Source organism: Panthera tigris, chromosome C1 (genome assembly GCF_018350195.1).
Source record: "Panthera tigris isolate Pti1 chromosome C1, P.tigris_Pti1_mat1.1, whole genome shotgun sequence".
In the NCBI taxonomy this organism is placed as follows: Eukaryota; Metazoa; Chordata; class Mammalia; order Carnivora; family Felidae; genus Panthera; species Panthera tigris.
Genome location: NC_056667.1, coordinates 23725104 through 23747699, shown reverse-complemented (window position 1 = coordinate 23747699; position 22596 = coordinate 23725104). Strand labels below are relative to the sequence as shown.

Below are 22596 nucleotides of genomic sequence, written 5' to 3'. Positions count from 1 at the left end.
CACCAGCTCTCCTGGACCCCAAATGGCATCTTTTGTTAAACCTTGTTCATCTAACGCGTGTGGTGCTTTTCCCACACGTCTCAGCCGAGGCCTTCAGAAACAGGCTGCATCGGCGGAAAGGGCACAGGGGTCATGGGCAAGCCATGATCAGATCTAAGCGCAGGGTCTTCAAAGTCTGCTGGGAATTTGGTGATCTATCTGCCGTCTCCTTCTCAATATATAAAAAGGCCAGGAAGAAAAGAAGACCAAAAAAAAAAAAAAAGAGAGAGAGAGAGAGAGAGCAAGTTGAATATTATGGAAACATTCCATCTCAAGCCTCTTCCTTCTGTCTTTTTCACATCTCTTGTGCTGATGGGCTGACTGCCCTGTGAGAAAGCAACAGGGCACGTCCAGAGGGACTTCTAAAGAAAGCCTTTTTACTGGTCCCAGCTTTCTGGAGGGTTTATTTAAGTTGGATAGACTTCAAAGGGATCACAGAGCAGGCTCAGAAATGCACCCAGAGTCTAGATGCTTATCCAAACTGCCTGAAGCCTTCAAACTGGCTGTCATCTCTCCGGAGCTGGCATGTCCAGCATAGTTCTGAAAACTCCCTCCTCCAGTAGGGCCCCAAATGCCGGGAGACAAGCCCACTGATGGCTTTTCTGAACCTTTGCCCTATTTTCCTCCTGCCAGGAGCAGAGGTGTGCCCGTGGCCAGGGGAATGATATCAGGCAGGCTCTGGAGCACGCCTCGGTGTCTCCCATGATGCTTTTAGATTAACGAGGTGCCGATTCTTACTTCGTCCCTCATCAGCAATTCCCAGCTAACCCTGGTTCTAACATAAAACATGAAAAAGCAAACGCATCATATTTGCATTGAAGTAGCAGCCAGCATTGGACAGTGGATGAGGACAGATGTTAAAGCGTTCCCATTGGAAGGCCCGCTTCCACTTTCGGCCCAGTCTGCGCAGCGCTAACTGATGACTGGCCTCGTGATAAGGACATTGGCGTGAGTAGAGAGAGAAAAGCAGGACCAGCTGTTGGGTTGAGCGCATTGGCTTTGAAGGCCAGAGGGGAATATTACTATGGAGAAACATCACACGCATCCCCCTTTGAGGGCCCCCAGGGAATCCATCCTTACATAGTAAATGAGGCTTTCTTTCCTTTTCTTCCAGAGTCAAATTCATGCTACTCTTTAGGGGAGTCCATAACAGGCTGGTTTAAGCTGTCGTGATTTGAGTGCTTGTCTCCCTGGAGTTTGGAATTGCTCTATTTTCTTGGACCATGAAGAACCAGATGGAAAGCTGGATTTTATAGTCTCTTCTGTTACTGTGGTCAGCAAAAAAAAAAAAAAAAAAAAAAAAAAAAATCCATGGATTTTGCTCATAAGTTTGGGAGCTGGGTAAGCTGAAGAGAAAGGAAGGAGGGGCGTAAGATTTCCACTCCTTTTAGGTGGCTCTCTCACATTCCTGCCCTGTTATTCTATGGTCTTCATTTCTCAGGATATTCCAGGCTTTAAAGGCAGCATACAGAGACGCCTGGGTGGCTCAGTGGGTAAAGTGTCTGACTTTTGATTTTGGCTCAGGTCATGATCTCACGGGTTTGTAGGATCCAGCCCCATGTCAGACTCTGCACCGACAGCAGGGACCCTGCTTGGGATTCTCTCCCTCCCCCTCTCTCTGCCACTCCCCTGCTCACATGCACTCTCTCTCTCTCTCTCAAAATAAATAAATAAACTTAAAAAAAAAAAATAAAGGCAGCATACAGATCATTCAAATTGGTAACATCTAACTTGGTGAGCCTGTTTTCTCTCACTACTTTGTGCCAGGAACTGTCACAGGGAGTCCGGGGCAAACAGGAGAGATGTGGCCCCCGCACCCACGGAAAACAAGCAATTACAACAAAGTGGAAGGGTGGGGCAGTACCAGGCGCCAGGGGAGCGCAGGGCTGAGGGACCTCAAGCAGAGGGAACACCATGCGCCAAGGTCCAGAGGTGGCTAAGCACAGCGTGCTGAGTGACAGGGGGACCGTGTCTTGTGGTTGGAATGCGGATGGTGGGCAGCACAGGCAGTGGGAGACAAGGGTTTTATGCAGGGGGCCGCTGGGTCAGGTTTGCCTGCTGGGGACTTCACTGGCAGCAAATTGAAAAGTGAGAATGTGAGAAACGCTCCGCTCTGCGAGAGGGAGAAAAGGCTGCTGCACACTCTTTCCGCAGAGAAAAATCCCCAATTTGATGCCTTCTGGAATTTAAACCTTCCTTTTTTGTCATTAATAGTTTCCCCTGTCACCAGAATTCAAGAGAATCTAGACGCTTTCTTCACATGTGGTCTGTGAGCCCCATTACGAGACTAGCTTTTTTGTTGTTGTCCTGAATAATTTACGGGAATAGAATATATCAATGTAGTCTCTATATGATCCCATAATGGAAAAGAAGTGTGGCCAAAATGCCACGTCTGCTGTTCTCATTTTTCTGTTGGTTCTGCGGAAAGCTGCATATCAACCTCTCCTCCACAGCATCCGACTGCAATTTAAATTTCAGGACTGGCTCTCGTTGGAATCAAAGAGAATTAATTCCACAATATTTAGGTGACCGTCGGTATTCCTTCTCAGTAAGCAATACTGGAGCTTGGAGCTGAGCCAGGATGCCAGGGGGCGGGGGTGGGGGGCGGATGATGTGTCCCTAGAGGAGGTGATATTTTCCAGCGGATGGCCCTTCCATTACCAAGCTCTGCCTCACCTCTAACTGGTCAACCACAGAGCTCCCACGAACTCAGCAAAGTGCTCCGTGCTTTACAAAAGAACTGGAATCCAAGTGTTCCCCTTTGGCTGAAGCTGAAACAATAACAGGAACTTCCCCACCCACCTCTGTCTGCCTCAGGTAGTTGAGGTTTTGGAAATGAGCTGATTGTTTTTCGGTCTTTGGAAGATCCTGATCCCCCTTTTATCCAGCGTGCTCCAAAATAAACACACCTGGGCCTGCCCCACGTCCTCCGAGGCACAGCCCTGGATGTTGGCGTTGGCTGGTCTCAGTACCTGAGAGAGAACTTGGATACTCTTGCCCCTAAAAAAGCACAGACATCCAACAGAACGTTCTCCTAGGAACCTAAAAAGCACAGACATCCAACAGAACGTTCTCCTAGGAACCTAAAAAGCAAAGACAGCCAGCAGAATGTTCTCCTAGGAACACTTTGCCGGGCAGAGGGGGTTAGGGGTTTGAGATTTTCATAGGCATTTAATCCTCAGCACCTAGAACAGAGCCTGGCAAGGGGTGGGAATGCAATAGGTTTAATATTTTTGTGGAATGAAATGAGTGTGCATCTTGCCGCCCAGGTATCACCTATTTTCTCTCCCAGCAAATACCCCTTGACCTTCAGCCCACACTGCAGGACTTCTTCCTTTCTGAGATTTTGCAATTCGATTCTACCCATTTTTGGGGGGACTGGGTGAAAGGGAGGAGGTTTATAAGATTAAGACAAGACTACTAAGTACTGAGTGGTTAAAAGATGTGCACCTGGGTTTAAATCCTGACCTCTCCATTTATCTTTTTGATAGTAAGGAAGTCACGTAGCCTCTTTTCAGCCTCAGTTCCTCATTATAAATGAGCAGAAATATCTGTCTCAAAGTGCCGTAGTGGAAATAAAACAACACATTGTACTTAGCACAACAATGGGCACATAGTTAGCATTCAATACAGGATGACGGTGATGATGGTGATGTCTAATAACATTTATTAAATTCATGCCAGGCACTATTCTAGGCACTGGGGATACAGGAGTGAATAAGAAAAGAACAATCCTGCAATATGCATGTAAACTTTAAATAGGACATTCAAACAGTGACAAGTGGTATGAAAAACTAAAACAGTGTGAGAGGACAGATGACTAGAATGTGGGGGAACAGTGCTACTTTAGATGTGGTGTCAAGGAATGTCCCTATCCCCACAAGGGGATATTTGAACTGAAACCTGGATGGCAAGGTAGGGGCCAGCCCGTGAAGAGTCAAGGCAGGAGCATTCCAGACAGAGGGAAGAGCTAATCCAAAAATCCGGAGGTAGGAATGAGCTCAGTTCCATGGGTGAAGACCAGGTCAGCATGGCTGGAACAGAGGGGGACAGCAGGAGCAGGAAGTGAGGCTGGAGACACAGGCAAGGTGTTGGTCACATGGGGCCATGAAGTTCATAAGGCTGTGTTTAGATTTTAAGAGGTATGGGAAGCCTCTGGAGGAATGTAAGCCCAGGAATAACACGATCTAATTTACATATAAGATAAACACTGTGGCTGCTCCGCGAAGAATAGAGTGTGGGGAAAGAGTGAAAGCAAGGACATTGACCATGAGGCTACTGCAGTGACGCAGGCCACAGATGACGGAGTCTTGGATTAAAGTGATAGTGCAAACAGGGAGAAAAGAGTAGATGTGGGTCTACTTTGGAAGTAGAGCAAATGGAAATGGGAAAATACGTGGAGAAACAGAGGCCACACTAGAACAATCCTAGGTTTCTGGCCTGGGAGTCTGGGTGAATTTTCTGAGATGAATGAGAGGAATGAGTTTTGGGGGAAAACATCAAAGAGAACTCTTACATGAGACAGGCTGGACTACAGCACAGTGACAGTGAGACCAAGTGCCAATGAGACTGGGTCACATTGTGAAGGGCCTGGGGTGCCAGAATGAAGAGGCTGGGCCTTTTTTGTAGGTGCAGATGAAGAGGAACCATTGTAGGCTGCCCAGTGGGCAAACAGCATGATCAGCACAATGATTTTGGAAAATGCCTGGCTAGATGGTTAGATAGGTGGGCTGGAATGGATAGCACTTCGTAACACTTCCTTTATTGAGTTTTTAAAAACTACAGTGCCAGGCACTGTACTAGGTACAGGAGCTATGACAAGCAAAACCACACAAAATCCATGCTCACATGGAAGAACTTAACAAATGAGTCAAATAAGCACGCAAACAAGTGTAGAGCCTAAACCACCAAGACCGAGTAAGTACAACTATATGCGGTCACTTAGTAACCAGGATTTGACTTTGTGGACCAGTCAAGGCTTCCCTGCTGAGAAATGGGCATCCATGGACACCAGTTCTAGGCCACCTCTGCCCCAACCTACTGTGAACTAGGGCAAGTCACTGTCTCTCTGGGCCTTAGGATCCCCATTTTAGGAAAGAAGAGACCCTACGTGATCTAATTTTCCTCCTCTGACAGCGGGGGATTTTCCTCTCCAAAGACCACAAATCTCACTCCAAACCTACTAATTGGCACATGCTGTCCTGACATTAGAGCGAAGTACTTCGCTGTTGCCTCCATCCTTTCCAGGAGGCCTGGGGCTGTTTCCCGTTGTCACGGCAACCGCCTGGGCCCTCCTCCGGCGGGCGGAAACTTAAGAGTGACTGACAACTGAAACTACACCACTATCACGCGTCCCATTTGCCAGGTTAAAACATGGCCACCACTGCAACAACCGACCCAAGCTTCTCACCAAATACCCGGGTCTGAGCAGCCCTGGGGCCTAGGCTAGGTCAGGAAAGGGAGCAACAGCACCGCGAACACAGCGAACAAGATTTCCGGAAACCTCTACCCAGCCCTTAGCTCCTCGGGCCTCTCCGCGAGGCACCCGACCATCGCCCTGTAGCGTCACTCCCGACGGCCCGTGCGCCCAAGATAGACAGCGACGGGCACCCAATTAGAAGCGTGCCCGCCCCCAGGCCCAGGCGGGGCAGGTTTAGGACCGGGAAGCTCCGCCCACCGCCGGCGTGTGACGTCGAGTCGCCATGGCCAGCTATCCGTACGGGCAGGTGAGTGTCGGGGGCGGGCGATTCCAGGAGGGGCCTCGCCGAATCCAGGCCCCGGCCCTGCTTGGCTTTCTCCCGGCTTTCTCCGCGCCCTTCCCACGCTGAAGCTGGCTTCAGTGAGGTCTCGCGCGGGAGAGAAGGCAAAAGGGCTGGTCGGTCGCGCCCGTCTCACGTCACGCAGTGCTACAGGTCTGGGAGGTCGCGTCGCGCCCCCTCTGACGTCGCGCCGGCGAGGATTTGGGGACCTTGGACCCCACGTAATCAGGCTGGGCTCCGCTTGGGCCCCACACCTTCTCAGGAGTCCCGCGGGGGCTCCCTGCGGCCTCACCAACGCCAACAGAACATTGAGAGCACTGGTTTCGTCGGCATCGTTGGGGGCGTCGGAGAAAAGCACACCCTGACATACTGCATGCGAACAATCAGGAGAATCTGTGGTTTTCGCGGGTTCCACGAGTGACCTTGCTTACTTAGTCTAACACTTCCGTTTCACGCATAGGAAAAGTGAATCCCAGAGAAGGCAGAACTCGTCTGAAGTCTCTAGGCAGGCAGCAGAACCCGGAAGCCTCAGCAACATGCCCTTGCCCACCTCCAGCCCATTTTGATCCAGCCAGGAACATCACAGCAAGGGGATTCTGTCGCCAGAATCCTTTGTTGGACGACAGATTGGTAGAGTGGTTAAAGTTCAGCTTGGAGTCAGAGGAAAGCTCACATCTTGGCTCCATCACGTAAATAGTTTTGAGCAGCTAGGCAAGGGTGTATTGCCTTTGTGAGCCTGTTTCCCCCTTAGTAAAATAGGGCCCAGTAATAGGGTCTACTTCATAGAGCTGCTAGGAAGAGTAATGAAGTCATGCTTGTAAAGCATTTGGTACTTCTAAAAGTGTAACTATTTTGATTTTTTTCTACACTCCTAGAAAGTCAGTGGTGGGGCGGGGTTCCTCAAATACCTTCATTTTAAGAAACCGAAGCCCAGGGAGGGCTCTCGAGTTGCCCAAGGTCGTACTAATTTAGGAGATAAAACCCATGCAGGGAAAATTGGAAAACAAATATATGGGATATTAGCACTCCGCTGGGTATAGTCACGTGCCAAAAGAGTGGCGAGGAAGTGCGGCACTCTGTGGCTTTTGTACACAGTATTTGGACCTTTATTATCTCAGTGATGAAGGTCCTGTAGGCCGAATCTCTAGCAGAGATTATTATCCCCAATTTATAGCTGAGGAAGGAGCCCAAAGAAGTTAAGTGGCTTGCTCAAGGTCACATGTAGCAAGTGAGGGCTAGAACTTAGAACTCCTTTCATTGCGTATCTAGCAGAGGTAGAAAAAAAAAAAAAGGCTGGCATGGGCCGAGGTCAGGAGGAAGTATAACCTAGCAGGGTTTCTGAAGTTCCATTCCATTTGTTGGATCTTATGAAATGTTAATAGGTATTGCTAATAGAGGAAGATTCTGTGGTTTAGGTAGGTTTGGGAAATAGTCTGTTAAATACAACTGAATAAGTTTATTCAACATGGGGCATCTCTGAATTCTTAATTTGTTAATATGCTTTGTAAATCTGCCAGAGAGGACTGGGATATGCAGTATTTTTTTTTTAATGTTTATTTATTTTTGAGACAGAGACCGAGCATGAGTGGAGGAAGGGTAGAGGGAGAGGGAGACCCAGGCTCTGAGCTGTTAGCACAGAGCCCGATGCGGGGCTCGAACTCACAAGCTGTGAGATCATGACCTGAGCTGAAGTCAGATGCTCGACACAACTGAGCCACCCAGGCGCCCCAGAATATGCAGTATTTCTTAAACTTACTTAACCATGGAGCTCCCTGCCACCACCACCCCCCCACCTCAACTGGCCGCTTTTTGAATGTCTGGTCTTTTTTTTTTTTTTGGTAACACTAGTATTCTGGAGAAACACAGTTTGAGAAAACATTGCCATCACGCCTTGTTTCTCGGTGGATGGTTTGTGTCACGATCACCTAGGAGCTTGTTTAAAAAGCACACCTTTGGGTTCCACCTCAGACCTATTCTGTGCCCAGGAAGGAACCAAGAATCTACATCTTAATAAGCATCTGGAGTTCATTTGTATGCATCCTAGAGGCAATGACATAGAAATTAAGAGCCTGAACTTCCAGGTTAGATACAACTGGGCTAGAATCCTAATTCTAGCACTTAACAGTTATGTGCCTTTGGACAAACCATCTGAGGGCTCTGAGCCTCAGTTTCCTCACCTTTAGAAAGGGAGGAATGATAAAAGGGAGGATTCTGCCTTCATAGGGCTGAAATCAAGACAAAATACGATGAAGCCTGCAGGGAGCTTGGCACGTTGCTGATACCAAGGGTGTGCAGGGCCTGGTGATGGCTCTTGCTCCCGCAGTTGCTGTTACCATGCTGCTTGGGCTTATGCTCAGAGTGAAATACTGAAGAGCCCGAAGAGAAATGTGTCTAGAATAGAAGAAGAAATGCTTTTATCCCCCCATTATACCCTTCTCTGCCTGTCCCTCCTGGTCCAGGGTATTCCAAGAAAGTGCCTGGTTGTTTTAGAGCATCCAAAGGCTTAGTTAACACCAGCCCCGCTTCACCCAGTAAAAGTACATGGCCCTGGAGGATTCCATCCTATTGTTGGGAGTCAAAACTCCTCTCATTTTCCACTGCCTCCAGCCGTGGGGTCCTCAAGCATGGACTGGGTGTTGGGAGTCATAAAATCATAAAATCAAGTACGCTTTCTTTGGTCCTGGGTGGGAGGGGGGCAGCCTTGATGGGTTTTGGTGAGAGCTTGGTCTCTGAGGCTGAGAGATTTGGCTGCACATCCCTGCTCTGCCATTTCCTTGCAGAAGTTTCTTGCAAAAAGTCCAAGGCTCAGTTTTCCCTTCTTTAAAATGGGGTCATAAGAGAGCCTACCTCAAGAGATACTGTAGAGATTAAAGGAGATAATCCACGTAAAGTGCTTGGCGTCGTGTTTGGCATGTAATAAATACTCCAAGGAAAGAGTGATACAGATGGATAAATTGTAGAATCGGTGTGATAAATATTAAATGGGAGTAAGTGTAAGGCACTAGGACAGCACAGGAGGGACATCTAAGTAAGTCTGGGGGTGAGGAAATCTTAGAGGGGGTGACATTTAAGCCAAAAGCTGAATCACCAATCGGCATTAGCTGAGTGAAGAAAACGAAGGGACTAGCGTGCACAAAGGTCGGGAAAAGAGAGCCCGATATCTTGGAGGAATTTCAGGAGATCGATATGTAGTGAAGAGGGGGGAACGGCTAAGAAATGAGACCAGAAAGGTAAGCAAGGACCAGATCCTAAAGGACTTTGTATGCCTTTCGAGGGAGTGCGGACTTCATCCTGACTAATGAGGGGAGCTGTTGAAGAGTCTTCTCTCCTTTGTGCTTTGGAGCTGGCACCATGGGGCACTGTGAAAATGGACTGAAGCAGGAGAGACGAGGCAGGGAGACCAGTTTCAAAGTTGTTGAAGTAAACTTGATTACAGAGAACAGCGACCTGGTGGAAATGGATTTGAGAAGCCTTTGGGAGGTAGAATTGAGAAAACTCAGTGCCTAATTGGGGTGATGGAGGGGAGGAAAGAGGAGGTGCCCAGGAGGGCACTGGGGTCTCAGGTTTCAGGTTTGGGTGACTGGGTGGGAGGTACTGTTCGCTGAGACGGGGACACAGAGGGAGGGATACATTTGGAGAGAAGATCCAGGAGGTTGTTGGATGTGTGGGTCTGCAGCTCAGGAGAGATGGACCTGGACAGACGATTTTGGAGTGTCAGCACCGAGGCGGTAATTGAAGCCTTGGGACAGTTCTTGGCCCACTGTCTATTGGCTGCAGGTTTCTGGCCTTTTAAGTATTTTAGGAGGCTCTGCTGGTGAATGCCCAGACCACTCCTGTCTTCTTGATTGTTTAACCCCTTAGAATGGGCTGTCGCCTCCTCCAGCAGACACTTGAGGGACAGCCCCAGAGCACAGGCCTCCGTTTGCAAGGCAGCCTGCCTACTCCCTTCCCCCTCAGGACTCGGCACGCACCCGCCTTTGATATCTCTGAACTCCACGAGGGTCTTGGGGGTAGAAGAATGAATGAATGCTCAGAGCCGAAGGAAAACACAGAGCTTCTTGAGTAGGTCCTGTAGGGGGAGCTGAGCTCCCCACCACTTGCATGAATGCAAACAGAGGTTCAAGATGGTGCAGCAGAGATTCCATCACCTACCGAGAGGTTGGACTGGAGGGCCTTTGGGGTCTCTTACAGTCCCGTGCTTCTCAAATCAGGTCTGGGCACTGGGCTGGAAAAAGAGTAAGATTCTTCTGAGTCCTGATTTCCGGGCTTGAAGCGTCTGAAAGATCACCCAGTCCACCTTCCCGCTTCAGCCCTGTCCACTGTAGAAATCCCTCATATTTGACAGCTACATTGAGGACAGTCCCTGTTCAGTCACAATTGAGTGAACACAGCAGAGGGTGGTAGAGTAGAGGCCCCGTTTTGAATCCCAGCTCATCTGTTCTAGTTGTTTGTCCCAGGCACATTAGTGAACTCTGTACCTTAATTTTCTCATCTGTAAAATGGGGGCAATAGCCCTTCCTCACAGGACTGAGGATCAGTGAGGGTCAGTTGAACTGGAAGCACCTAGCAGAACCTCAGTACAATGTGAATTGCCCCTTCCCTGCCCCAGTATATCAAATGTTTATTTGCATTTAGTAAAGACCTAGGGATAGTTTTCTGTGATGCTTTGGGAACCGTGGTTGCAGGACTTCTCCCGTCTTTTTCTTTCTTTCACAGTCTTGTGTTGATCAGCATGAAATGCTCTCGGAAAAAGCCTCAAAAGGGTTGGCAGCATGGAGTAGCATAAAAGAACAGGGAGTCAGGGACTCCGGTTTTCATGTCTGGTTCAGACCTTCACTAACAACTCCGTGACCCTGGAAACCATCTTCCCCAAACTTCCTCCGCAGCCTGGAGGCTCCAGTTCCTTCGTGGGTACACGCTGGAAACCTGAGTCATTCTAAACACTTCCCTTTCCTTCCCCCTCCATCTACTCCCTAATCGAATTAGTCGTCAAGTCATGTCTAGCCTATCTCCGAAATAGCTTCGGAATCCATCCTGCTCGCTCCATGTCTAAGTCCGCTGTCTGGTTCAAGCCCTGCCTGCCTAGCACCTGGGCTGCTGCCTCCCCCGCTAGCTCATCCTCCACCCCGCTGCTGGTTAATTCTCTAAACAACGCTCTGATCACGTTCCTCCTCCATTGGAAACCCTTCTGTGGCGCTCTGTTTCCTCAGGCATAGAGCCCAAACTCTTTAGAGTGGTATTCATCTGTTCAAATATTTATGGAGGCTTGCAGGTGCCAGGCACTGTGCTGGACCCTGGGTACCATGATGAATGAGGCCCAGTGTCTGGCCTTGGGGAGCCCACTGTTGCATGGAGGAGGCAGAGACAGACAGAAAATACCTTAAGACACCAGTAACTCACCAGCTAACAGAAATGCAGCAGGAGGGGAGCTTGGTCAAGGAGCGTGCAAAGAGCCAGCCTTTCTGAGTTCACCTTGCATTCTTGTCCCCGCCCCTGCTTTTCAGGCCATTCCCCCACCTCTCTGTGCTCACTCATAGATGTGTGCCTTCATCAAACTTCTCCCTCCTGTCTGGAATGTCCTTTCCTGCTTTCCTTTTAGGGAATGCGCGTGCATCCTTCAAGGCCGCCTCCAGTATCACTCCTGCCTCCTCCAGGAAGCCTTCCTTGATCCACTTCATGCATTTCTTCATTTGATTGCTCATCCGTCATTCAATGAACAGAACAAATTACTCTGTTTATGTCTCCTTGATAGCAGTTAAGTAGACTTTTCTGATGGCACGGATCAAACTGTATCATAACCACTAGGGGCCACAGTGGGATAGGCCCTATTTAGTTTTGCCCCGCCCCGTACCTAGTACGGCGTGGTCACTCTATAAATACTTGCTGAATGAAGTCATTTCACAGGTGTGAAAAATCTTCCTTTTTCTGTTGGAGGACTGTTGGCAGGATTCTTCCAGGAGCACTCGTGTGTGTGTGTGTGTGTGTGTGTGTGTGTGTCTCTCTCTCTCTCTCTCTCTCTCTCTCTCAAAGTGCTCTGTAAACTGCGCAGGTAAAGGCTCTAACACAGGGCAGACCAGAAAGGGTTTAGCTGCTGCCAGACTGCACCAGACCCAGCAGGCCCCTGAAATGTGACAGCAGGAGGGTCAGAAGACCTGCCTGGCGACACCTGCTTTGGCGGTCTGGGGGCATTTCCCAGGGGGAAGGCCTGTGCCTCAGGTGCCCTAGGCCAGGTCCAGTTTATGGCTTTGCTCACAGGGCTTGTTGCGGAGCAGCTACTTCCTGCCTTGGTCTGGCCTGTTCTTTGGGTGCGCCCAGTCTCTGCAGGGCCCCCACCCCTTTTCTCATCCTACGCCGGAATCCTGTGCCCTATTGTTTAAGGAAAGAGCACTGTAGCAGGAGGCATTGGGAGTCACTGGGCACGAGTGTGGTGGGGAGTGGTCTGCCTCCACCTCTGCCTCCAGCTCCTTGTGATTTGTGTGATTCGAGCGGTTCCCTTCCCCTCTCCTTAGTTACCCCATCTGTAAACTGAAGGGGTTAGGTTAGATGACCACCTCCTGGCACCCCTGCCATCACACTGCTCCAACTCCCTTCTTTTTGTCACAGCTCGAATGCGGCTTTCTCCTGGAAACTCCCCTGATCTCACCCTCTTTCCTTTCTGGTCCCATGACGCATGGCTTATGCATCCATTCGCAGCACCCGTTTCCTTCTGCTGTTTTGTTAGATGTTGGAGAATGTTTCCATGCCTCTTCAGTTAACTGTTCAGTTAACTGCTCCTTCAGACTGTTCTGCTTCTTTATACACGCCCCCCAAGAATTTATCTGGTCCAGGGCTTTGCCGATGATAATTAATATAATAATAACAACAGCCAAGATTTATAGATCGTTTGCTTTTGCCAGGCACTATTGTGAGAACTTTTTTTCTTACATTGGTGGTTTTCTTTTTTTTCTTTTTTTCTTTTTTTTAATGTTTAGTTTTGAGAGAGAGAGAGAGAGAGAGACAGAGTGAGAGCAGGGGAGGGACAGAGAGAGAGGGAGACGCAGAATCCGAAGGCTCTGAGCTGTCAGCATAGAGCCTGGTGCGGGGCTCGAACCCTTGAACCGTGAGACCTAAGCCAAAGTTGGACGCTCAAACGACTGAGCCACCCATGCGCCCCCCTTTAGTGGTTTTCAGACTGTCTTTCGAGTCACCATAAGGTTTCTACAGAGCTCCCTCAGGATCTGACAAGAGAGGGGGCCAGCATGGTCGGGGCTCTGAAATCCCCACCTCGCTTCTACCAAAGCAACTTTCTTTTATCTGTTAAAATTACATTTTATCAGAAGAGTCTTTAGCTAAGAGTTAAACTGACAAAATTCTGCTGCATGTATTTCTTGTAATCAGCAGAACCTTCCAGTGAGGGAGAGATTATTATATTTTACTTGTGAGGAAACAGGCACGGGGAGATTAAGCCAGTGGCCCACGGTGAGAACTCAGCTGGTGAGTGCAGAGTTTGGAATTGAGATTGGTCTGTGACTTCACCGTGAAGGAGCCTTGCTGCTAGCTCTGGCAGTTTCCAGGGTGGAAAAGCCCCCACGACGCCGAGTGGGGAAGGTGGAAGGACCTCTTCCTGCCCTCCCTCAAGAAGCCTCCCTTCCTTGAGCAGTCCGACCTCCTTTAGATGAAGTGTGAATTTGGCCTTAGCCTTGAGGAAAGGTGCCCCAGAAGCTACCAAACACAGTAAAAAGAGGAAGTCCAGGCTCTCAGCAGCTAGTCCACTGGTGTGCGTTACAGGTTTATCTAGAACACGTCCAGATGGTACCCTCGTCAGAGCTGGGCCCAGCCGCTCCCTATGCCTTTGAGCCCAGCCTGTCTGCAGATGTGCTGGGGCTGCCCTCTGTCATTTAGGGAGTTGTAGCTGAACACTCGGAGTTTGCGGGTCCCTGGCTAGTGGTGTGGGGACGTGGCCAAGAGAGGGAGCGCCCCCTTGTATGTGTGCTACCATACACGTGGCCTGGGCTCAACAGCCAGGAGACCCAGGTCCTGGTCCCAGCCCCTCCACGTGGTCTATGCGTGATTTTTCTGGACCTGGCTTTCCTCCTGCCTAGCACGGTGCTGTTATTAATAGTTAATGTGTTTTGAGTGCCAGGGCCTGTGTCGGGCACTTCACATGATCGGTGTCATTTCGTTCACATACCAACCTGGGATAGGCGCTATTTTTATTTCCACTTAGAGCAGAGGATATTGAGGCTTAGAGAGGGTAAGTCATGAGTCCAGTTCATAAATGGCAGAGCCTGAAGTCAGACTGGTCTTTTTTGCCTCTTACCGATCGCACTATGGTGCCTGAGGAGTAGGGTCTCCCCTGCCTGTCTCCCAGAGTCACGAGTGAGATGCTTTTGTGTCTCAGGCTCTTCTAGAATAAGGAAGCCATGCTGCCGATACAGCGTCTGTGATCGAAGAGGGTCGGGGTGTGTGGTGCAAATCACATTTGCGCCGTGAATTCGCCACATAGGGCTGGAGGTAGCACAGGATGAGGATTTGGGATTTTGATTCATTCACCTCCTCATTTGCTCAGTAAATATTTACCGAGCATCCATCCATTCGGCACTGGGGGCTGGGGATACGAGTGGCAAACCAGACACGATCCCAGCCCCCACGGAGCCCCTCGGCGTGATAGGAAGGGGAGCCAGGAGGGCAAGCCCTGACTTCACAGGTCGTGGACAGTACGATCTTGGCTAAGTTTTATCTTCTCTGGAAGCCTCAGGTTGCCCGTCTGAGCAGCGAGATCATGATTCCAGCCCTGCCTATGGGGTCAGCTGCAAGAGGGCGATGGCATTGGCAGTGCGTTGTAACTGTAAAGTGCCAGACTGTGGCTGGTTTCCGGCCTTATCATTCTGATGGATATTTTGCTCTTGTTACAGGGCTGCCCAGGAGCTGGAGGACAAGCGCCCGGAGCCCCTCCGGGTAGCTACTACCCCGGACCCCCCCACGGTGGAGGGCAGTATGGCGGTGGGGTACCCCCTGGTGGCAGTTACGGCGGGGGTCCTGCCCCCGGGGGGCCTTATGGACCGCCGGCTGGTGGAGGGCCCTATGGACACCCCAATCCTGGGACTCCAGGAGGACTATATGGTAGTGCGGCCCCGGGGGGTCCCTATGGCCAGCCTCCTCCGAATTCCTACGGTGCCCAGCATCCCGGGCCTTACGGACAGGGACCTCCTCCAGGTGAGTAGGGATCTTGGACTCCAGGTGCCTCTGACCTTGTTCTGAGTTATCTGGGGCCCGTCCTTGCCCTTCCTGTGGGTGTGCGGGCAGTCTCGTCTCTGGCTCCCTAGCATCTTGCTTCTGGCTCCAGCTTGCAACAGCAGAACAAGGAACGTGTCAGTTAACTTGCTGTGGTAACAACAACTCCAAAATCACTTCGGCTGACAACAGGAGACGTGTATTTCTATCGCTCGCTCGCACTCACTTACTCTTGCTTACGTGTCAGCGGCTGAGGATTTGGCTGCCGAGGTTCTGAGCCACATGTCTGTGCTTTCCACGTCCAGGCTGAAGGAGCAGCCCCTGAGATATGTTGCGGATGTGGCAGGAAAGATGGGGAGGGCTGGCAGGAAAGCACAGTGCCCCTTAAAGTTCCTGCGCTGAAGTTCTTCACATCTTCTTCCACCCGCGTTCTGTTGGCCCCACCACAGCCCCTGGTCAAGCCTGACCTACCATCTGTAGGATGGGAACGGATAGTCCTCTCCTGGAGGGGCTCCACAAGCCACCAGGCAGTGGAGAGGGCGTACGGCACTCTTACAGGGGAGGGGCGGGGGAGTCGCCAAACAACTGGAGGCAGTGCACCGCGGGGAGGACCCATTTCTGGGGGAGGGAGATTGGCCCTTATGTGTAGAAAGGCAAGGTAGTGAAGTAGTTGAAAACCCGGGCTTTTGATACCAGACCACGTACTGACCTGACCAGATCACTTCACCTCATTGTGAAGTTTGTGCCTCCTTGTCCACACGCGTAAAATGGGTGAATGCCACGACCTGACGAGATTACTAATGAGGATTCGATGAGAAGGTGCAGGTGAACGCTGGGCACGGCGGGAAGGCCTTAGTACCCACTGTGCTGTGACAGGACTCGTTCGGGGACATCTCAGCAAGGAGGTATTCCGCATGTAATGGGGTAGCACGTGTGACGAGGGCCTTACCACTGGGAGGTACTGAGACAGGCAGGAGAATGCCGCAGGGAGAATAAAGATCAAAGATAGTGAAGGTGAGGTACTGGACAAGGTGGGCGGCGGGGGGAGGGGGGCTTGGAGATCCAGTGGAAGCAGAGAATCCTGGTGGGCGGCCTCAGGCTCAGTGCAAATTTCCAAGTGGCCGCAGACAGGGGGTCAGGGAGGGGGAGTGCCTGGGTCCCTGTGTCCTCACGGACTCAGCCTCTTCACAGAACGCTTACCCCCGGGAGACCAAGCCAGCAGCACGGCATCTAGAACCGCCCTGGCACACCTGCACGGCCTCCAGGGAGCGGCCCCGCTGGGCGGCTGCAGCATCTTCGCGCTCGTTCCCAGGCGGGCGGCCCCGAGGGAGATGCTCACACCTTGGGGGTTCTAAACACCGAGGCAGTGGCATTTATCTTGTCAGAGCTCAGAGCTTCTGGCTGTTTGCTTTCAGCCCAGCAGCTTCATGGCGGAGTCCCTCGTCCTTTTGAAATCTCGTCTGTGAGCCCACATGAGGTCACTGCAGGGGAAGGAGCCCCTCTCTGGGAGGCTTATCCCCATAGGGCCTGAGGCCAGAGATCATCTCTAGGGCCACAGAGAGAGGAGACATGTGCCTCATACCTTTCGCTGCTCACCATCTGCGGCTTCCCCTCGTGTGGCCACCTTTGTCTCCTTTCCAGTGCGGCTAGTGACTCCCTGGAACAGCGCTTCCTAAAGCCTGATCCAGGGGCGCCTGGGTGGCTCAGCCGGTTAAGCATCCGACTCTTGGTTTTGGCTCAGGTCATGACCTCACGGTTCATGCATCCAAGCTTCTGTGCTGATGGTGCGGAGCCTGCTTGGGATTCTGTCTCCCTCTCTCCCTGTCCCTCTCCCACTCGTGCACACTCTGTCTCTCAAAAAAATAAAGTTTTTAAAAACTAATAAAATAAAACAAGAGAGAAGGAGTACAAAGGAGAGGGGAAGGAAGCCGGTCCAGAGTTGGAAGAACAGGGAAGGCTTTATGGAAGGAACGGCATTTTATTTGGGTGTTGCAGGGAGACAGGAAATGGATGCAGAGAGACGAGGGAGAGAGGGTTACACGGCGGGGAGCAGCAAAGCCTCCGCTGTGGGAATGAGCAGGGGTGGCTAAGAGTGAGTATATAATGCTCCATCTGGGCTGGAACAGAGCTGCGAGGGGGATAGAGTGCGAGAGGTAGGCAAGAATGGACCACGTTGCGGGAGGGCCTGGCATGCTGTGTTAAGGATGCTGGACTTTATTTTGCAGGCGGTGGGGAGCCTTGAAAGAGGTTTGAGTTGAGGCGAGGGGTAATGGGTTAGAACTGAGTTAATTTTGGAGATTACTGTAAAGGGACAGGGTGGCAGAGAGTAGCTGTAAGGATGGGTTGGTTAGGCATTTTGGTTTGTTACAACAATCCACGTGAGAGGTGTCTGAACCAGTGCAGGTGCGTCGGAACGGGGAGGAGGCACCTGTGTGTGGATCTCTCAGAACCGGGCAGCTCTCTCTGGGTGTGTGGGGGTGAGGAGGTGTCAGAGATGTCTCCAGGGAGGTTTGGGGATGGGTCCTCGCGTTGGAGGTGATGGGGAACAAGAAGAGGTAGAGTTCTGTGGCCACGCACACTCTGGTGACTCCTGATAGAATATGTCAGCTGTCACCGTGCCAGGAAGATCAGACCTGGATCGGACCTGATTCCCACACCAGAGGGCCCCTTGCTGCTGTGACTGTCAAAATATTCATCCCTGGGCTGTGCCCGGTAGCTGCTCAGCAAATGTTTTTGGGTTGCCGGTCTTTGGGGAAGAGATAATCCTTCTTTGCAGAGAATTCTCAGTCAGCCGGAAAGTCCCTGTTCCTTAGAAACTTAAGATCAAAGAGAGAAATGACTGGAACACTGTAGGAAAAGCCCAGCAGGTTCACAGAGTAGAAGCCGGCTGCAAATACTCGTTGAGTCTGCACCGAAGGTCCTCTTCCATGAGAACAAGGCTGTTGGCTTAAGGGGAGACGGGGTCGGTGGACCTGTGAGGCTTTGTGGGTAAGGAAAACCCATCACCAGCGAGGCACCGAGGCCGGCCCTCCCCAGTATTTCTTCACACTGGCCTTGAGACCTGTGACTAATTCCTCTGGCTTGCACCCCTTCCCGCAGGTGGTGTTCCTCCCAACGTGGATCCTGAGGCTTACTCCTGGTTCCAGTCCGTAGACTCTGATCACAGTGGCTACATCTCCATCAAGGAGCTGAAGCAGGCTCTGGTCAACTCCAACTGGTCCTCGTTCAACGACGAGACGTGCCTCATGATGATAAGTGAGTCCTAGCCCTTCCCCGTGGGCTCGAGCTGGGGCATTGCCACCTGAGACCTGATGGTGGCTGGGCAGCCATTCTGAGGAGAAATCTTCCTGCCAGGGAGGATTTCAGGCAGGAAGTTGGGTTCAAGGTGAGATCCTCTAGACTGAGAGCTCCTTCCCTGAGATCTTTTCTCAAGTTCCGGACCCTGCTGAGTCACATGCCGTTTTCCGTTCTGCAGAGTGGGACCCCCTGCCCTGGTAGCAGATGGCACAGAGGGGGTCAGCTGCCAAGCGTACAGAGAATATGCAGTTCTGGAAGGGCTAGAGCTGAGGGTGGCCAAGGGTAGGGGCTGGTCAACACTTGATGAGAGTATGTCTCAGGTGCAAGCATCTGGGCCTCGGGCCCGTGGCTCTGTGGAGTCTCCTACTCCGGCCTGGGTTGTACCCGCGGACCCTCGGCCCTCAGTCTTGAAGCTTTTCTTCCCTCCACCCCGTCTCCACCCAAGACATGTTTGACAAGACGAAGTCAGGCCGCATCGACATCTATGGTTTCTCGGCTCTGTGGAAGTTCATCCAGCAGTGGAAGAACCTCTTCCAGCAGTATGACCGGGACCGCTCGGGCTCCATCAGCTACACCGAGCTGCAGCAAGGTGAGGGCCACGGTGGGGACTCTGCACAGGCAGAGCTAGACTTTTCCATTTACTCCCTATGCAGGGAAGGGGGTTTTCTCTAGCCTCTGACTCCCACATGTCCACCTACACTCTAAAACTCAGCACGGGTCCCTTCCCCATCCCTTCTGTGATCAGGCTGGGACACTGAGCCAAGATCCAGGGCAAGAGGGCACCTGGTTCCGGGATCGGGGCTGGACTCCTGGCACCACTAGATGAGAGAGACCAGCCAGCAGGGAGCCTCGGGGATGGGAGCTCGGTGGCCCAGGTCACTTTGAGACCAGTGTGTGTGGCCTGTGTGGCTCTTTCCTCTCTAGTTTCTAGCATGCAGAATGGAAAGAGCCCTGTATAAGGACTCAGAAAGGTGGTTTTTGTTACCAGCTCTGCTAGAAGGCAGTTTCCTTCCCAACCCTGGGATCCAGACCACGCTAAAAGTTGCATTCGGGTAAGATGGCCTGAGGCCGTAGCTCCAGGTCTGGTTCCATTTCTGACTCTACAAGATGGGTGGTTAGTGGGGTGATAAGAATCTGACAGGGAGCTTTGCCACCTGGGAGGGGGAAAGGGCTTCCTGAGAACCTGGTCCCCTCCTTGCTTGACTGTGGATTTCAGTCAGACTGAGGAGCTCTGGGTGGGGGTGAGCTCACCATGTCTGTGCCCTGGTTGAAGGAACCAGAGATGACCTATACTGATCATGCCGGGTCCTGTCACGGATATTGGCGAGGGTGACGTTTCCACCAAAATCGGTACTTCTGGAGCGCTTGCTGTGTGCCAGGCACTGTATGAAGCGCTTCTGATATGTTACATCACTTGTTCTGCCTGTGCAATAGCTACTGTTTATTGTTCCCCACTCTTAGGTGAGGAATCTCTTATCATTGCCCCTTTACAGGTGAGAAAACTGAGGCTTAGTTTAGGCAACTTCCCCAAGGGCCACATAGCAAAAGGGGAGCTTTTAGCCTGGGCTGGTAGATGTGCAGAGAGGAAAAAAGGAAGCCTCCCAGGTGGAGGGACAGAGAGCGGCACGCAGGCCGTGACCTTGGAACTGCCCAGCAGCCTCGCCTGGGGAGAGGAAGACGATTTGATTATTTTTAACAAATAACAATGCGTTGTTATGTGTCAGGCACCGCGACAAGTGCTTTATAGGATCACCTCCTTTAATCCTTACTAGAACCTACAAGGTAAGTATTATTCCCATTTTAGGGATGATAAGACAGGGGCTTAGCAAGGGTAAGCAACTTGCTGAAGGGCTGTCTCGACTACGGAGCAGGCCTTTGTCAGGTCTACTCTGTCGTACCGCCTCTGATGTCCGCCCCGGAAAGGTTGGTCCCGGGGGCACGGGCTTCCTTCTGTAATGCACATGAGTCACAGAAGAGCTAGCCCCGTGTCCTTCTGGGACCCCGTGGGCCCGACTGAACAGACAGTAGTGGAGATTTGGAGAAAGGGATGGGAGCTTTCCAGCTAAGGGCACCATCCAGCTAGAGCCCCTTTTGTGCTCCCACCATCTTGGACAGACCCTAGGGACCTCTGTCCTCTCCGTTTTGGCGCTCATCTCCTCCAAGTCCCCTGCACTGCCGTGCTCCACGGAGCTGGTGGATGGTGGTGCTCGTGGTAAGGTTTTGTGTCTGCTCTTTGTGCCCCTCCCTCCCCTGCAGCTCTGTCCCAAATGGGCTACAACCTGAGCCCCCAGTTCACCCAGCTCCTGGTCTCCCGCTATTGCCCGCGCTCTGCCAACCCCACCATGCAGCTAGACCGCTTCATCCAGGTGTGCACCCAGCTGCAGGTGCTGACCGAGGCTTTCCGGGAGAAGGACACAGCTGTACAGGGCACCATTCGGCTCAGCTTCGAGGACTTCGTCACCATGACAGCTTCTCGGATGCTATGACCCAGCCCATCTGTAGAGTGGAGTGTACCAGGGGCCTTTCCTGGCCCCTTAGAGCGGGAGAGGCATGCGGGCCTCTCCGCTTTTCCTGTCCCTCCTAGAAAAAGATTCTCCCTTGCCTGATGCAGCGCTGTTCCCGAAGAGGGCTGGGAGTCTTGTGTCAGTCACCAAATAGTGGGGACCTAGGCTGAGGCCACACAGGAGGTGGCCAAAGAGAGGACTGGACGTTGAATGCCCTTGGAGCCCTGAGTATTTCAATGGCCCAGCCTCGTGCCAGGAGCAGAAGATGCCAGTTAGTGTCCAGTCCGCTGGGCTCTAGCCTCTAGCTGTCACTTCTCCGCCCTGACACCAGGGGTAAGTGATCATCAGCCTCATGCCATTGGCACCTGAGTCCCTTCACCCATACCGTCTTGTCAGATGAACCCAGTTTCTCCGAAGTGGAAGCTGACCAAGCACGAGGGAGGTTTGTCCGCGGGACCAAGTGGCTTGGATCCCACCACCCCCGTGCCCCCAAATCCACGTGTGTTGTCTTGTAGCTGCCTGGCTGCTGGCCCTGCTCGGGGGCTTGGACCGCCTGCTCTCTGGGCACCCTTGGCCAGGCTACCCCTCTGCAGCTCGGACCCCTCACTTGCCTGCCATTCTCTGCTCGGCTTCAATCCCCAGGGGACAGTTGTCACCTCCCACTGCCAATGCTGTTTTTTTAAGTTGTGTGTTTTTTCTTTCGGGGCCAAAAGTTCAGTGAAACTGTAAGCTCAATAAAAGGACAGAACTCTGGAGTTCCACGTTTTCCGTCACACTTCCTGGCTCCAGTTCACACCCCCGTGTGCGTGCCCATTCAGCCACTCGTCTCTGCCTCGTTCACCGCATATGTAAGTACATAGCGTAGGCCACACCATGCAGAAAGAAGTGTCTCGGGGGGACATGGCCCACGTGGGGCTGGTGCCATTTGCCAGGGTGAAGTTGAAATGTAGGGACTGGCCGGGTTCACTTCAAGAAGCCAGCTGTGTTTGATAACAGTTTTAGGGCTGGCGTGGTAGGCTACGGGCAGCCGCCCTAAACTTTTCACAGCATGGCTTTTTCATTATCTCAAGCCTTAGTTTTATCTTGCAGACAAACTGCATTTATTAAGTCATAACTTTCCCCCCATTTTTATTAAGCACAGACATCTGTGCTTGCCAGCTAGATCCTTAGATCAGCATGATAACCAGTCTACACCAAATGTCTGTAGTGATCTGACAGAATTTCAATCAAAAGCTAAGACACCAGACATTCTGGTTTGTTGGGGGACTTTATCACGGGCACCAGTGTGATAATCCTTTTGCTTTGGGTGATGAAGATAAGAAAGCTCTTGTCCCTGCACTGGGTGCTTGGGGGAAGCAGCTCAGTGAGCCCAGTAGGTTTGCCGGGCTCAGCCAGTTCAGCCCTGTTGTCCCCTGGGCTGCCATGTGCTAGAATCCTGGCACCAGACCAGCCTCCACCCGGGGCTAGATCCCCCGTTGCCCCACCCTGAGTCCCGCCTCTGCTTGCCATCCTCCGGGGACAGCTCAGTGCCCTTCCAGGAAACAAGCTTCCTCTTCGACAAGCAGCACTTCTTCCTGATGGGATTCCAAATCCTGCCACCTTGAAAACACCACCCATGACTATGGTTTTCTGTCTTGGGTCACCCAGAACCTGTATCACCCCTTTCTGCATGCCAAGCTTCTAGATACCTGGAACGTGCCATCATGTGTTCCCCGGGCCTTCCTTCCCTGGGCTGGGTGGTCCCGGGTGCTTCAGCAGCTCTCACCTGGGTATCCTGGTCCTCT

General features: G+C 51.8%; 1 protein-coding gene and 1 long non-coding RNA gene across 3 annotated transcripts; one reads left to right on the top strand and one right to left on the bottom strand.

Moving 5' to 3' along the window:
* Positions 1-324: 324 nt before the first annotated feature.
* On the bottom strand, positions 325-5599 carry LOC122241136. Of its 2 annotated transcripts, none has more exons than XR_006221120.1 (3): positions 5223-5599; positions 2716-3039; positions 325-1307 (listed from the first exon to the last, which is right to left on the bottom strand). It is a non-coding gene; the product is annotated as an uncharacterized LOC122241136 (long non-coding RNA). The 2 variants fall into 2 exon arrangements; XR_006221121.1 differs by having other exon boundaries at positions 2842-3039.
* Positions 5600-5690: 91 nt separating this feature from the next.
* Positions 5691-21573, top strand: PEF1 (penta-EF-hand domain containing 1). Its single transcript, XM_007092399.3, has 5 exons — positions 5691-5765; positions 14693-14993; positions 18111-18266; positions 18754-18897; positions 20565-21573. Exons 1-5 carry the CDS (start codon positions 5742-5744, stop codon positions 20792-20794), a joined length of 855 nt encoding a protein of 284 aa, XP_007092461.2. The 5' UTR covers positions 5691-5741; the 3' UTR covers positions 20795-21573.
* Positions 21574-22596: the final 1023 nt, after the last annotated feature.